This window comes from Equus caballus, chromosome 31 (genome assembly GCF_041296265.1).
Source record: "Equus caballus isolate H_3958 breed thoroughbred chromosome 31, TB-T2T, whole genome shotgun sequence".
Lineage (NCBI taxonomy): Eukaryota > Metazoa > Chordata > Mammalia > Perissodactyla > Equidae > Equus > Equus caballus.
Window position 1 is genome coordinate 8,094,841 of NC_091714.1, and position 15,871 is coordinate 8,110,711.

The window sequence follows — 15,871 nt, forward strand, 5'->3', positions numbered from 1 at the left end:
ATGAATGCATCGTTCTACTTAAAGATGCGACAGAATATGGACTACGGCTCAAAAGAAAAATGCAGCTCCTCTTGCTGGAATACTGGCTCAGAGTGCATTCATCAGCCAGGACAGCAAAAGTGATGGAAGAGGAGGCCGCATCACTAAGCATCTCGAAGCTGCAATGACATATCCACAGCCTCGTGCCACCCACAGTCAGCACTGAACTCTTTGCTTTTGACCTTATAATCCTGGCCAGGATACTCTCCTGGGTATCCCAGCCCTGAAACATGTTCTTTAGGGCACATCAGCCTATGAGAAGTTACCCTTAAAGTCTAGATATTTTGTTTGATGACAATCCTATTTCCTTCCTCACCATTTTCCTCCGCTTCATTTAACCTTCTTGAATATTCTCCTTTCTCCTGGTCTTCTAGCGCCACTGCGATTGGGGTGACAGGAGACAGAACAACCCCCACCCTGACCTGGCCCCCATACCTTGACACAAACCAAGCAACTGTCTGTGATGATACAATTAGCAAAACGTTTCTCCTTTCTGGATGAAGTAAGACCTTATCGTGGTATAACACTCAAGAGGACCACACACAGTTTCAGTACTTCTCATGTATTTCTTTTATTAACTTAATTTTGGTTTACAAAATAGCAGTGTCTTAAAGAGGATCTTCCACCTCGCCCCAAACTTCAGGGGGTTCTAGGGTGAGAGGTAGGTAGAGCTTTGGGTGAGGAACAAGGCATTGCTTTACTTCCAAACAAGCATAAGAAGCTTGTTCACCCGGCAAACGTCTACCAGTCCCTTGATTGACCAGTCCTGTTAGAAGTCAGCCACTGGGACATGAGCTGGTGGTTTGATTTTGAGTACACTGATAGGCCTTTCTTGGGAAAGTTCTGGGATAATTAATCAATCTTATTTTTCAAAATAGCATCAAGAAATAGGACAATGAAATCACTTTAAGTTTTGAAGGTCAAACAAAATAGTCAGGAGACACTGAGCAATGGTTGCCTAGGAGGGAGGGAGATGGTACCTCCTTAAAAGAGGATGTGAAGGAGGATACAAAAGAGGATATGAAGAGAGAAATTTCTGATCTTGCCAGGGGGACCCTCGCTATTCAAAGAAAATTCATAATCAAGCAGGAACACAGCATAAAATAACAAAACTACACAAAACAATGGAGTCACACTTGCACACCAGACAGTCTTAATCTCAGTCTAGCATGGAAAAGTTGTGAAACTTTTCTAAGTATAGATTTCCTAGGACATAAAAAAGTGAAGATAAGAACTTCTACTGCACAAAATCCTGTTGAGTGTTAAATGAAATGACATATGTGAAACCATGGATCACATAAGTACCTAGAAAATGTCAGTTTCTACTCTCTTCCCAATCTACAAGTGAAGAAGAAAACTGCCAGGAGGTCACTAACATTTCAGTCTTTTTATAATTTTTTTTTTTTTTTGAGGAAGATCAGCCCTGAGCTAACATCTGCTGCCAATCCTCCGCTTTTTACTGAGGAAGACTGGCCCTGAGCTAGCATTTGTGCCCATCTTCCTCTTCTTTTTTTATATGTGGGACGCCTGCCACAGCATGGCTTGACAAGCAGTGTGTAGGTCCACACCCAGGATCCAAACTGGCAAACCCTGGGCCGCCAAAGCAGAACGTGTGAACTTAACCACTGCGCCGCCAGGCCAGCTCTGTATAAATATTTTTGAAACTTTTTTTTTTTTTTAATTTAGAGACCCAGACCCTTAATTTCCAGGTCATTATTTAGAATAATATTTTTATTTTTAGAATGAGCTGTTAAATTATTTTTAAAACTGCACAAATAATACGAGACCACATGTTGTAATTTAAAAAATAGATCAAACACTACAACATTGTACAGAGTAGAAAAGTGATGCCCTCTCTTCTGAACCCTTCCCTCTTCCCACTCATTTCTGTCCCCAGAGGGTAACATATTATTTTAGATTTTTTCCTATACATTCTCACATTCACGTTCTCTACTCCTATCTCTTCATTATGGAAAATATCAGAGAAACTTAGAAAGAATTTGTGCAATGTGCATTTTTGTTGACTTAACTCTTCCTGTTTGCATATTGGTTGGGTACTAACTCTCCCTGCCCACCATTTAGATGCTCTTGTCCAAAACTTATCTCTCTCTTTCCCCATCTTCTTTCTGTCTGCCTACCTATCTCTATCCTCTATCTATCTATCTATCTATCATCTACCCATCTCTATCTATCTATCTATCTATCTATCAATCATCTACCCATCTCTGTCTATCTATCTATCTACCCATCTCTATCTATCTATCTATCTATCTATCTATCTATCTATCTATCTATCATCTACCCATCTCTATCTATCTATCTATCTATCATCTACCCATCTCTAACTATCTATCTATCTATCTATCTCTCATCTATCTCTCATCTCTCTCTGTCTATCTATCTCTATCATCTATCTATCTCTATCTATTATCTATCACTATCTATCTATCTATCTATTTTCCCATCTAGCTACAGAGAGGGATTACTTTTCATTTTATTTTTTTAATAGCTACTATAAAATTGTTCAGTGACTTTTCACTTCGCAACAGATCTTGAAATCCCATGTCATTGCATATAGACATAACTCAATTCTGTTAATCTCTGTATAGTAATCCATATTATGAATCCATGATCATTTTCATAATCGGTTTCCTACTGATGCACATTTAAGTTACTTCTACTACGTCAAATCATCAGTTCTTTTCCTTTAGATGGCTTTTGAATTTTAACACTTTATTTGGAAATGTTGCCCTCTTCATAACCAAGTTTAAAAAACAATACATATACTTTTCTAGCCTTGTGTTTATTTTTTACATTAACTTTTTAAATCTACTTTGAATCTTTTGCTAAGGATGTGAGATGGAGATTTAATATTATTTTTTCCCCATGGTATCCAATTTTTTCAATACCATTCTTTCCCCAGTGGTTTGAAACACCACTTTTCTTTAGGATGCACTGAATTTTGTACAATACCTGCCAAGTTTTTCTACATCATCCACTGTCTCTGGCAAGGCAATGCCCTTGGTTTCAGGCAAAAGCATCACAAGAGCCCCGCAGACGGATGCCAGGATGCCTAGGGAACAGGGAAAGGCGTTACGGTACAAGGAGCACACGGCCGGCCCCCATCCCTCCCCGCTTACTCAGGAAGCCACTCTGCTCACCAACGCTAACCAGCCCTCAACAGCAGCAACCCTGTGGTCACCCTAACCAGTGCTCCAGTTTTCCTTTGCCACAACATTAAATGCTCTCTACCTTCCTCAAACCCCGTGCAGTCCCATTACCCCAGTACTCCTGGCACACATTCATTCATTCACTCATTTAAGAACTGTTTCCTGAGTCCTATGTGAGAAACATGCAGAGAAGACCTCACCAAGAGGAATCCCCTCAGCTTCCTTTTACTGACAGTAAGTAGAGCTTTGCAGCATCCTCTCCCTCCCTGTCCTCCTTCTGTCAAGTTACACTGTAAGACTTGTTCCCAAGCGCCATCTCTTGGAGTCTTCTTGGGCGCCTCACTATAGTGACGGATTCTCTCTCTCCAGCCCCTTTAGCCCATTGGTGGAAGCGCTGGAACATACTCAGCTCTTCCCTCTTTAAGGACCCTTCCATCAACCTCACATTGTCCTCCAGTTACCATCCTCCCTTTATCCTTTCTTCAGAGCTGAAATTCTTGAAACATCATCCTCTCCTATTTTCTACACATCTTCATATCCTCGTGGTATGTGGGTAAATGTTTACCAACCAGCTCTCCAGAAAATAAAGCCTTGATTTGTAGCATCTGCCAATTTCCATGGTGTAAATACTCTCACCATGGACACTGGAAGCTACCAACAAGACATCCCTGAAGGAGGCATTGGGAGGAGAGGCGCAGTGGCACTCTGTTATACAGAATTTCCATAACAGTAAAATGTAAATAAATTAGGCACTGATGAGTTGTGAGCATTTATTACCTCTGCTTTTAATATATTTTATATATTTAATGTTTAATGATGGCAGTGTTTAACAACTCGCTCAAAAATTCTTCAAAACTTAAAAATTGGCCCTGGTGGGCCAGGGTGAGCCAGCACCAGCACCACTGAGCATCAAATCCCACCTCCACCTGCTCTCATCTGGGTTCTGCCCAGTGTCCTTCCTGGCCCTGCTCCAGCCAGATCACCAGGTACCACCTGCCATCAGATCCAGTGACACTGCTTCTCTGTCCTTGCTGCCTGTCCTCCCAGCAGCACTGGCTGCTGGTGGACACCCACCCTCCACTGGCTTGCCTGCTCCACGCTTCCTGGTTTCCCTCCTACTCTTCTTGCATCTCTTCTCACCTCCTCCATTGGCTCCTCTCCCTCTGCTTATGCCTGACTCTCTGTCACTCCTCAGGGCTCTGTCCTGGGCCCTCCCCTTCCCTTTCACTCTGCCCTATTTTCTGGGAGGTCTCGGTCACTGTCATACTTTTGATGGTTATCTACATTTAGATGGCTTCCAAAGCTTTAGAGCTGGGTCACACTTCTCTGCTGAGCTCAGCTCATCAAATGCTATGGCCGTCTCATGGTTTCAACTTGGATTTCTCACAGGCACCTCATACTCCAAATGGCCCAAAGAGAATCCCCCCCACGTTCTCCTGCAGACCTGCTCCCGCAGCGCTCACTAAACCGGGCCTGGCCATCACCTACAGTTTCCCCAGCCAGGAGCCTGGGCTTCCCATCTCCCCGCTCCCTCTGGTCCTCGCCCAGTCGATTATCCTGTCTTGACAATTTTACTTCTAATATACAGTCACGCGTCACTTAGGAAAGGGGACACATTCTGAGAAATGTGCCGTGAGGCAATTTCATCGTTGTGTGAACATCATAGAGTGTACTTATATGAAACCTAGATGGGGTAGCCTACTACATACCTAGGCTATACGGTACTAATCTCATGGGACCACTGTAGTATATGCAATTCATCATTGACCAAAATGTTATGCGGCATGTGGCTATATTTCTTGAATCTATACTCCTCCCCATTCCCATTGTTATCACCTCAGTCCCAGCCTTTATGATCTCTTACCTGATTACAACAACATTCTTTTAATTGTCTCACACTGGCCTTGTCCCCCTCCTAATCATTTGCATACGTACCGTCAGAGTCATCTTTCTGAAATGCAAATCTAACGCAGTCAACCCCAGCTTCTAACTCTTCACTAGCATCCTACTGCCGTTTGGATAAAGAGCAGACAGACCCTTCACACGTCCGATAAGACATCTGGTGATCTGGCCCAGCCTACCTCCCCAGTTTCATCTCTCTTCAGGCCGCCCCTCACATACTACATTCTGTCCTTTGACTTCCTGGCTGCCACAGAACGGCTTCTTCCTCTCGCTCTAGGCCCTCCACTGCCTGGAGTGGCAGCCCACACTCCTCATGTGGATAATTTCTACTCCTCTTCAGATCTCAACCTAGACATTGCTTCTTTCCTCCCCGACTTTCTCCCCTTGACTAACTGGGGTCAGGAGTCCCTGTGACGGGCTCTCACAGCACCCCTTACTTTCAGCATTTATCACACTCTGTTGTGACTGATTGTGTGGATACTTGGCTCTCTCTGTGAAGGAAGGGCCTGCACTATGGCACGCATACCCAGCTTAACCAGCACTCATTGCAGCCCAGGCCGTAATCCTGAATGTCTGGGTTTCTAGACCACTCTGTCTTGGTTGAACAATGGCACTCTCTCTGCTTTTTCACGCTGGCCACAGAATCAACACTGAGCTTGTTTATCAGATCCCATGAAATAACTTGAGATGACCTTTCATTGAATTCACTGGCATCAAAGGGTCAGCAGCTGACTCGACTGTCCCTAGTTAGCACTGTTAAATGATTTTTTCATTACGCAGGATGTATAACCTTGTGGACTCGATGTTTTCATTGTAGTTTAGACTGCTGAGCAATGAATGAAAGACATTCTCTACTAGGAGTAAGGAGGTGGGGGTGGAGGGAAGGTAGGTGAGAAAGGGGCCAATTTGTATGCTTTCTTGCTGAGGAGGGTAGAGGGGTGTGAGATCCAGGGAGAAAGGCTGGAAGAGCAGTTGAGAAGCACTGGACTCCAGTACCCGAAGGCCCCTCCCTATGCTATGGTTCTATCCCTCCGTGAGTTCTTTGAAGACTGGAGGTAGGAAGGAGGGTGAACTTGAGGGGCATCACAGAGGTGACGGTACATGTGCACAGGATTCTGCGTCCTCTGTTCTTTCAGCACAGCATGTTCAGCATGAAAGTAAATGAAGACATGATATTGATAGACAGAGAACACTTAACAACACAATTACTTTTGGGGCTTGTTTTTAAACATACGGAAGGTCCAGTTTGGTCCCCTGAAAATTATTGGTTCTGTTCCCAAACATCATAAAAGAGTTCTACAATGTTTGATTTTAACTCAGAAGCTAAACAAAGAAAGCCAGACTGGAACGCTGCTCCTCAGACCCCTTCAATACAAAGCCAATTAAAATCGTTTAGGGTTTCACGTTTCATTGTAATCAGCTTGGCTCCTCAAAACTGAAACAGTTGTCACATGAAGATGAAATGGATATCATTAAGATCGAACCTAATAATCATTACAGAGTCCTATTAATGCAAAGAATGTAGATGAAAGCATTTAAGCCCAGTATATAAAGTGTGTTCTTACCAAAGATGATGAGAGGTAGTTCCAGCCAAACGGCCGCCAAGCGGAAGAGCAGAAATGGGGCGATGATGCCCCCAAAATCACATAAACCTGAACAGAGCGAAACTCCAAAGTTTCTGCAGAATAAAAAGTTGTCTTATGTGAAAAATATTTAAATAAATTCAAGATAAGTAAAATCTTCAGATATATAAGCAACAAAGAAATTGTAACAAAATTTTCCATTTCTATCTTTTTTAACTGTGAAAATGACTACTCTCATACTCTAAGCAAACCATTTCCATTCTGCACCATTTCACACGTGGGTAAATGGGGAGTCACAGCGAGAATCACGAGGCGGTCTACAGTGTTGGTGGAAATGGTTCTTCCATCAGCGGCTGACTACCCAGCACACTCTGTGACACTTGGGTGTCGTCTCAGCACCCCAGCTTGACAGTAAGGTGTGCCCATGAATATTCCCTCAGGAAAGGAGGCCAATTTGCATTAGTCCACACACACTGTTTCACTTTGTCTTTCATTAATCAGCTGCTCACAGCTGCAAGACGTGGAATGTGGTCAGAACAGAGGCTGTAGCCTCAAAGAAGGATAATGCTGATGAAGTCATATTTAACCCACATCCAAGCAAGTGCACTAACCAGGTTTCTGATTCCAAGTCTGGTGCCATCCCACAAAACCATGGCTGAATATAAAGATATCGATACTAGAAGTGCTTCTGTCAAAACTGCGGAAGATAGCAAGGCAGAAAGCAGCTACAACTCAAAGCATATCTTCTTCACTAGCTGCATTCAACCCAGGCCAAACATATCACCAAGCTAAGGAAACCATTTCGTGGTTTTTAGGTCAAAACATTTGGCTGCAGAATTACTTAGGAGAAACCATGACGTATATGTTGGAATTACCGTAAGGTTGTTGGGTACAATTCTGAATTTACCAAATAAACAATTTCAAAGGCTATGGTTATCCCTAGTCTTCCCAAGGTAGCAACCGTGGTCCTCAACCATGGAATTCCTGCAAACACAGAGAGTTTGGAAGAAAGAGTTAGGGATCTGCTTTCAATAACATTTTACAGAACAAAAAAAGGCATTTGCTTAGTGATTTCCCAGCCCTAAGTCTTTGCTAATTATAAGCACAAATGATAGATACCTTCTAATATTGTAGCCAAATTTCAACAGCAACAACCACCTCAGGATGACAGCTAAGATTTAGTGTGCTAGCTGCCCTTCTGAGCATGTTAGATTATAGAAATACAATCCAAGAACTATTTGTTGTGCAGCCGCTTCATTGAAAACAATGTTCCAGGCATTGCCTTCTTACAGGGCCTGAGGACACCAGACTTTCATCTGGAAGGTGGTCTTCACTGTGCCCGTGAGAACCATCACTGCAGTCTGGTGCCCACCTGTCCTCTTTGTCCATACTCCATAGTGATTACACACAGAATAGCAGCTCCCAACAGACCAGGAAAAACTGGACATGAAGCTGACTTTGGTTTCTAGAAAGTAGCAAGTCTTTAAGGACTGGGATCCGTGGAAGGAGACATCTATGCCGGGTGCAATCTACAGGGTGTATGTCATTCATCGCCTTCCTCATCCCCGTCTTGCTACTTCCCCCAAGAAATCATCCAGGAGGAGGCAGATTCTTAAATACTATTGGTTCATTCATTTAAAAATGAACCATTTTAGGGCTGCTGTGGTTGTTTGAGGAAACTCTCCTTTCCTCCATTGTAACTAGTGGAAAATGTTGGCAGTTCTGTATTAAATACTTCCTTTCTTTTACATCGTTTTGTTTGTTTTACTGAGGAAGATTCACCCTGAGCTAACATCTGTTGCCAACCTTCCTCTATTTTGTATATGAGTCACCACCACAGCATGGCTTGATGAGTAGCGTGCAGGTCCTTGCCTGGGAACCAACCCCAGGCTGCCGAAGCAGAGCGTGCTGAACTTAACCACTAGGCCATGGGGCTGGCCCCTTTTCTTTTGTGTTTTAAGGGAAGAAGGAGTAAACCATTTTTCCTCTAAAAAGTCAGTGCTCTAGATTTCTTAAGAGTTGTGCAATTTGTGCCATCCCTTCCTAGCAGACCCAGTATGAGGACATATGACTGCATGAACAAGAACACACCTGCTCTCCAAGGCACAGCTAAAGATCTTCGGTATATGTCTGACTTCCACCTTTGAAACCTTTCCCTTTCCTACTCAGACTTATTTACGCTTACTCAGCACTAAATGGTCCTCTTCTCTTCCAGGAAAATAACTGCACTCTCCTGAATATATAATTTTTTAGTAGAAAAAGAGGCCTGAATGAGGAGGATGAAAGAAGAGACTCAAGCTCTGTAGATTTGTGCATGTTCTCTCTAAAGAATATTCAACAAATAAAAAAATGCTAGGGGCCAGCCGGGTGGTGTGGTGGTACAGTTCATGCGCTCTGCTTTGGCAGCCCGGGGTTCAAGGGTTTGGATCCCAGGTGTGGACCGACACACCACTCATCAAGCCATGCTGCGGCAGCATCCCACATATAAAAAATAGAGGAAGATTGGCACAGATGTTAGGGCCAATCTTCCTCAAGCAAAATGAGGAAGATTGGCACAGATGTTAGCTCAGGGACGATCTTTCTCATCAAAGAAAAAAAACCTAAAACTCACTAAAGAAAACAATTGCCTAGGAGGGCAAGCAGAGAAAAGGATGGTTCAAGAATCCAGATCACAGCTGGGAGACCCCAGTTCACTACATTTTGATTGCAAACTGGCCGAGGATATCCTGGTGAACTTGACGTTTTTCCCAGATGAGAACACCTGTAGCCCTCACATTAATAGTTACACCACAGAGTGAGGAGTATCAGAGTTACGCTGATGCACTGGGCTGCCATCTGCTCTGGCATGGAACAGTTGTAAACATGTGTTTTACTTAGGCTTTCTTTTTTCATTAAGGCCAGGGAGGGGGACCAGGAAATGCATTCCACCCCTTCCTTCAATGAGCAGGTGGTACAGTGCCAGGTGCTGGGGAACGGAAAGTGGGAGCTGTTGCCCAGATTCCCTGGGTCCCAGCCCAACCGGGCAACCTCTCAGGCTGCAAAGAAGAATGCCGCCTGCTACCGTGGAAATGACTTGACTATCCACGTTAGGTTCCTAAATTATAGTTTTTTTCTACTGAGTCAAGAGTTCTCTTTAAATGAGTCCCACAGACAACTTCAATGACAATTTAAGTTTACAACTGAGGCTAAGACTCTTTGCTGGAAAGAACCAAACAAAACAAAGAAACCAAATTAAAACACACACACATACCATGAAAAACACATGTGGTTGGCTCAGTGAACACAGACAAAGAACTAGTTAATTCAGAAAAACATTCATAAAGTGCTGTCAAATTGGTACCCTTGAGGATCCTCATGCCAGACGATGGATCCTACATGCTGGCCTTAATCTAAGGACTCAACTCATCCCAGTCAGTAGAGGCCAGTATCTAACCACATTGGGACAGAGATTTTGTTAAAATGTGTAAAAGAAGAGAAATCCCAAAGGCTGTGTACTGTTCATTTACTAAAGAGTGAAATGAAACAATTTATTAGGAAGGGTAAATGATGTGGGAATATTATGTAGGCACACAAAAACTTTTGATCCTTCCAGTAATATGCTAAGTTCATCTTGGAGTGGCAATAGACATCTTTTTCTAACAGTGACAAAAAAACCCACGAGACAATTTAAAGACGAGTGCTGAAGCTGAATCTGTCCTCCATAGGCATGAGAACACAGAAAGGGGGTCACGCTGAATGGAGATTTGGTCAAGCTGGTAGAGATTATTGGGATAATGACTCAATTTTTGAAGAAAGGACGCAGGGTTTTAAATAAACACAATTTTGCAGCTCCTCTGAACGTACCATCTGTTCTGAGTTCTCAAATAAAATTTAGTGAAAATGCCTAATAGAGATATGGAAATTAAGACACATGGACTCAGTTTTCACTAAGAGAGAAATAAAAGACAACTTTTTCATTTCAAAAAGAAGACTTACCCAACGTGCAAGGTTTGGAGCCATCCTAAATAAACTCAAATTAAAGATGGCGGATGGGGATGGATACAGAAAGCTCTTTATTTTTCAGACTCTAATGAGAGTTCAAAAATTTGGGTCAAAAGCAGTGAGTCTTAGATGAGAAAGACAGCCAGAAAGACTATTTCATTTTCCAGAATTTTCTTCTCCGGACCATGAAAAGTTGTACTTAGTGGAGGGTAAGCTGGTTCAACTGTTTTCTATGATAATTTTAGAGCTGACTCCTCTTAAGGCCAATCAGCATTCTCCCCAGGGACTGTGATCGTGCTGATGACGTCAAGAGTGACTGAGGGGCAAAGTCTTTCTAATGTTAATTGGACAGCCACAGCAACCAAGTCCAAAAGCTCCTTTAAGTTGGAAATAAGGACTGTCAGCTCAAGAGAGGAACCTCTGTGACTATTTGGTACCCACAGAGCATGAGGCATTAGAAATTTATTCTTGCCACTCAATCATGACCCACATCTGACTATAAAAGCAGCCGAATCTGCAGAATATTTACATAAAGCATGTCCAGAATGAGAGCCGTTAGCTTCCAATGTTGCTAAAAATCCATTTTAAAGCTTAAATTGGGAAATTATATCCACAAAATAAAACTGATGAGACCAAACGGAGAATTCTATTCTTTGCCTTACATTTTTCAACACAGGAAAGTGTTCTCTACAAACAGCTTGGTTCCCATCCACCTAGTTACTTCAACATTAGCTTGGACATAGGGTCTTGAATGCTTTCTGGGGTCATGCTGAGTGTAGCACACATTAAAATGATCCAAATCAGTGTAGGACCAGAGAAAATCTTCTAGAGTGAAGTATACATCCATGAAATGATGGGCACACTGAAGTCATTAATCTTCTCCCCACTTTCCTAATTTCATACGCAATGAATCCTTAATTCCTATTCTATATGTGATGAGAACAGAAGGCCTTATCTTAGGAAAGTGTATTTTTAAACTAAACAAGAAACTATATAGTGCCAAAGTGGACAGAATAGCGAAGTCCCCAATGTTCCTGATTTGTCACCCTTGTACTTAAATTGTACACAATTCCCAAGGACAAGAATGATGTTTCTCTTGTTCACTGCTCTAGCCCCCATCCTAGTTCAGTGGTGACAATGAGTAGATACTAAACAGACATGTATTGACTGATATCTATTCTAGAGATTTCCCAACTCTTAGAATGTGTTAACTCAATGTAGTGAGTTGAATAGTGTCCCCCCAAATTCACGTCCACCCAGAACCTCAGAATGTGACCTTGTGGTGAAATAAGGTCTTTGCAGATGGAATAGTTAAGACATAGAGATGCAGTGAGAAGAATGTCATGTGAAGATGGAGGCAGAGATTGGAGTGATGCCACGCAACGCCAAGGATTTCTGGTGACCCCCAGAAGCTAGGAGAGAGCCATGGACCAGATTCTCTGTCCAAACCTCTGGAAGGAACAAACCCAGCCAGCAGCCACCAGAAGCTAGGGAGAGGCCTGGAAAGATCCTTGCCTAGAGGCTTCAGAGAGAGCATGGCCCTGCCAACACCTTGGTTTCAGAGTTGCGGCCTTCAGGACTGTGACAGAATAAATTTCTCTTGTTTCCAGCCCCCCAGTTTGTGGGGCTTTGTTATTGCAGCCCTGGGAAACTAATACACTCAAGAAAAATGAGCTAAATGTAAATAGTTCTGTCTGACATCAATCATTCCAATGTGACAGACAGAGGACTTCCCGTCATTTTCTTCCTTCTATTTTGAGGATAGGCATAGCTACAATTTTATTTAAATACGGTCTATCCAATGTTTTGTGATTTCATAAGCCTTCATATAATTAATAAACTCATCTGTAAATGTCTCACTCTTCCAACTTCCATGATATTTTCAGTTCTTTCCTGATCCTTAGAAGATTCTCAAAAAGAAAAAAAGACAGCCTCTCTTGTGCTGAGCCAAAGGACTACGAGAGCATCCAGCACTCAAGTAAGCCCCATCTCACACCCCCTGGAACATGGAAATAACTGACTTGCTCTAACGCGCTTGTTCCCTGGGAGTTTGAAAGGCTTGCTCTGTGTTCTACGGCAGAGATAAGCTGGGGTGTGTCAACAGTGCAACCTCTGTACTGTGTGCCAGTCATCCAGCCCCCCAAAATCTAACTCTGAAACATCTCTGAAATCACGCTCTCCCACACAGGCCCGATTGACAACCTTAATTCCTGCTTTAGCATCTCTCCCTCCTCATTGCCATTGTCCAAACTGCAGCAGCTACAAGGCAGCCACACCTTCTCCTTCTCTTGAAGCTCGCAAGGCCGTGCCCAAGCTCCTGGCATGGCCTGTGAGGCCATGAGGCCAGTCACTGCTGGTGACAGGCATCCCTCAGCCATCTTGCCTGGATACTCCAGCGATAACAAAGCATGTTTGGTTCCAGGACCCTCAAAGGTGTTTTATCCTTCTGGGAACTATGCTCTCCTTTGGGAAAATAACTCCCACCCTTCTCTCCTGTCTGGTACATTTCTTTACTTTCTCATCCACACCTAGTTCTCACCTCTGTGAAGCCTTCCCTGACCACCCCCAAGGATTAATCACTCTCTCCACCTATTTCTCTTTGCTGTTTCTAAATCTGGAAAATAATTCCATGATTTCACTTGTCACAGTGAGTAGTGAGAGCAGTGAAGTGTCTCTATCCCTTGCGAGGTTGTCAACGTTTTGAACTCAAGACCCGTGGCTTTCTTCCCGGTGTGACTTCAGTGTTTCACACGGGCCAGCGACAGCGCAGATGCTTGAGAAACATGTTAAACAACGTCGATGATACCACAAAAGTCAGTCAGATAAAAGTGATCAAGAGTGAGCTATATTACCACGAGCTAGATTTCGCACATCTATTTCATCCATAAATAAACCTAAAAATGGAGAAAACAGAAAAATCTATAGAGCTAATGTCTTATACTCAAAATGTTACATTGATTAAACAGAAAATTGAATGACATCACTAGAGCATATCTGGTACCAAAGTTTTGGGGCAATGGTACGTTTTCTAAGGACAAGAGGTTCCCCCTTGTTGATAATTTTGATTTAAGATTTTTTTCAAATTCTTCTCTGCCAAACAGACTTGGAGGACAATTACCTTCTGGTAGGAAAGCAGTGACAAGGCAAGCCACACCTGCCACTATATTGCTTGCCGCGAAGGGAAGGCGTCGTCCCAAACGCTCAATGGTTAGTAAGATCAAGAGAGCTCCTGGCAGTTCCACAACTCCTGAGATGAAAAAGTCTATATAAAGGTTGCCTCCTATAATTCCCAGGCGCATGACGAGGCCTTGGTAAACCACTGCACTGGTGAACCTGGAGCGACATTGAAACACAACAGAGAACAAGTAAGATAACTTCAACCTGACTCGAAGGAAGGGGTGCATTGTAAATTTGACACAAGCTTTTGAATCCATCACAAGTCAAACTTACCAAGCAAACATAAGTATAAGTGTGCACTTCCTCATTTGGGGAGTTCTCACCAGATCTAAAAAGGATGGATTACTAACTTCCTCATCTGTAACAGTGATCTATATAAGAGAAGCAGATTTCAGTAGCAATAGACAGCAAGAAACATCTGCATATTATAGATTTGTCATTGACCAGATTCAAAGCTACCGAATCAAATGATCTTACTGACCTGACCAGGGTCTTTCACTATTACACCTTAAAACCTGAGAATGAAGAGTTTGGTCCTCTAGCCTTTTTAATAGGTCAAATTCACAAAAATGTGGCGGCTGCACCAAGAATCTATTCTTAGGCTAAAATCAGCAGTAGTGTATGCTACACTGCTCTGAGTAAACAAGGACAAAAGGTATGTTCTAAAGTAAAATTCATTTGTACATTTATTAAATTGGAGAAAATAATCATAAAAGTGGGGGAAGCAAGTGGGATCCAAACAAGTGCTTCTTTATCTATTAAATCCTCAACCTTGAAGTTGACAAATAAGATAGAGTAATGTTAAGTTCAAGAGTGAGCAAGGCACTGGAGGTATCATTTTGCTCCTGTCGATTTACTGGAATCTAGCATCTTTTTGATCCAGGAAAATTCAGCTCATCTCTCTCTGGCCATCCAAGAAGTTGACCTTTTCTTTAATTCAATTAAACCAATATTGCAGTCTTCCAACTATGTATAAGGCACTATAAAGGAAACAAACCTGAACAGCAAACCCTCCATAACCACAGCAGCTTCCAGTCTAACATGGCAAAGGAATCATAGCACAATTCCCTGAAGTGACGACTGTGTCACATTTCCATGGGCTTGCACATTCTGTTACCTCCTCTTGGAGAGCCCTAGCTCTCTCTAGTCCTGATTTCACCTCCCCTGGGAGAGCCTTCCTAACCTCCGGGAGAACTGATGACTCTCAATCTGTGCCTCCACTCAGCCAACTTCTATCATCACACCTATTCAACCGCATGTCCTTATGGGTCTACTTTTTTCTCCCTCCTTGAGCTCTGGAGGTCTTGGAGGGCAGGAACAGTATTGTAGCATCAAGCAAAGTGCCTGGTGTTCAACACCTGTCTGGGTGATGACTGAATGTTGAAACAAGAAGTCAAGTGCCCTGCCCCATGTCTGTTTCTCAGAGTGTTGCCCTCAGTTTGTGCTCTTCTATTAAGTAAGAATCTTGACTAGTAAAGACAGGACCCTACTGTCTGTTTGCTCAACTCCAGACCTGGCCAAGATTGACTAGAAATCCAAGCAAAACTTCCCCAAGCCTTTGAGCTATAAGTCTCTCTGCAAACAGTCACAAGAATTTGACTTAGAATGAATTCACACCTCTAGGACCTTGTCAATCACCTATTCTAAACTTTATACTCAATAGGTCAACCAAAACTTGATATCTCCTGCTCCTGGGAAAGTCACACAAACAAAAAGAGACTGCAAAATGGATCTCTTTAGATCACTGCCTTTTCCTAAGTCTTTCCAATACTGTGTTTCTTGTATACCAATATATTTTGCACATTTTAACATCTCTTAAATTGGGATGTGTCCCACGACTGAGCTGATAAGAAAGCAATGTGTCACAGTTTAAATAGCATGGTTTTTCTTACTTAGTGGTACATAAAATGATGATGTGTCTTAAAATCAATAGTGTCAGAGTCAATGAAACAATAGTAGTTTTCACGACAATGCTGGTGGAAGACAGCTAATTGATTCCACCATCCATTCTTTCATTCT

At 42.7% G+C, this 15,871-nt stretch overlaps 1 protein-coding gene across 3 annotated transcripts in view; it reads right to left on the reverse strand.

Annotated features, from left to right (window-relative positions):
• Positions 1-15,871, reverse strand: part of SLC22A3 (solute carrier family 22 member 3) — a 95,137-nt gene that overhangs the window by 2,347 nt on the left and 76,919 nt on the right. For 2 of the 3 annotated variants that reach the window (XM_005608120.4, XM_070256338.1), the window contains exons 6-10: positions 14,126-14,223; positions 13,794-14,008; positions 7,570-7,678; positions 6,677-6,789; positions 3,013-3,112 (exon numbers count right to left, since the gene is read on the reverse strand). In XM_005608120.4, coding sequence (XP_005608177.4) covers positions 3,013-3,112; positions 6,677-6,789; positions 7,570-7,678; positions 13,794-14,008; positions 14,126-14,223 — 635 coding nt within the window. The remainder of the gene's footprint in view (positions 1-3,012; positions 3,113-6,676; positions 6,790-7,569; positions 7,679-13,793; positions 14,009-14,125; positions 14,224-15,871) is intronic. The other variant, XR_011434379.1, reaches the window with a different exon arrangement.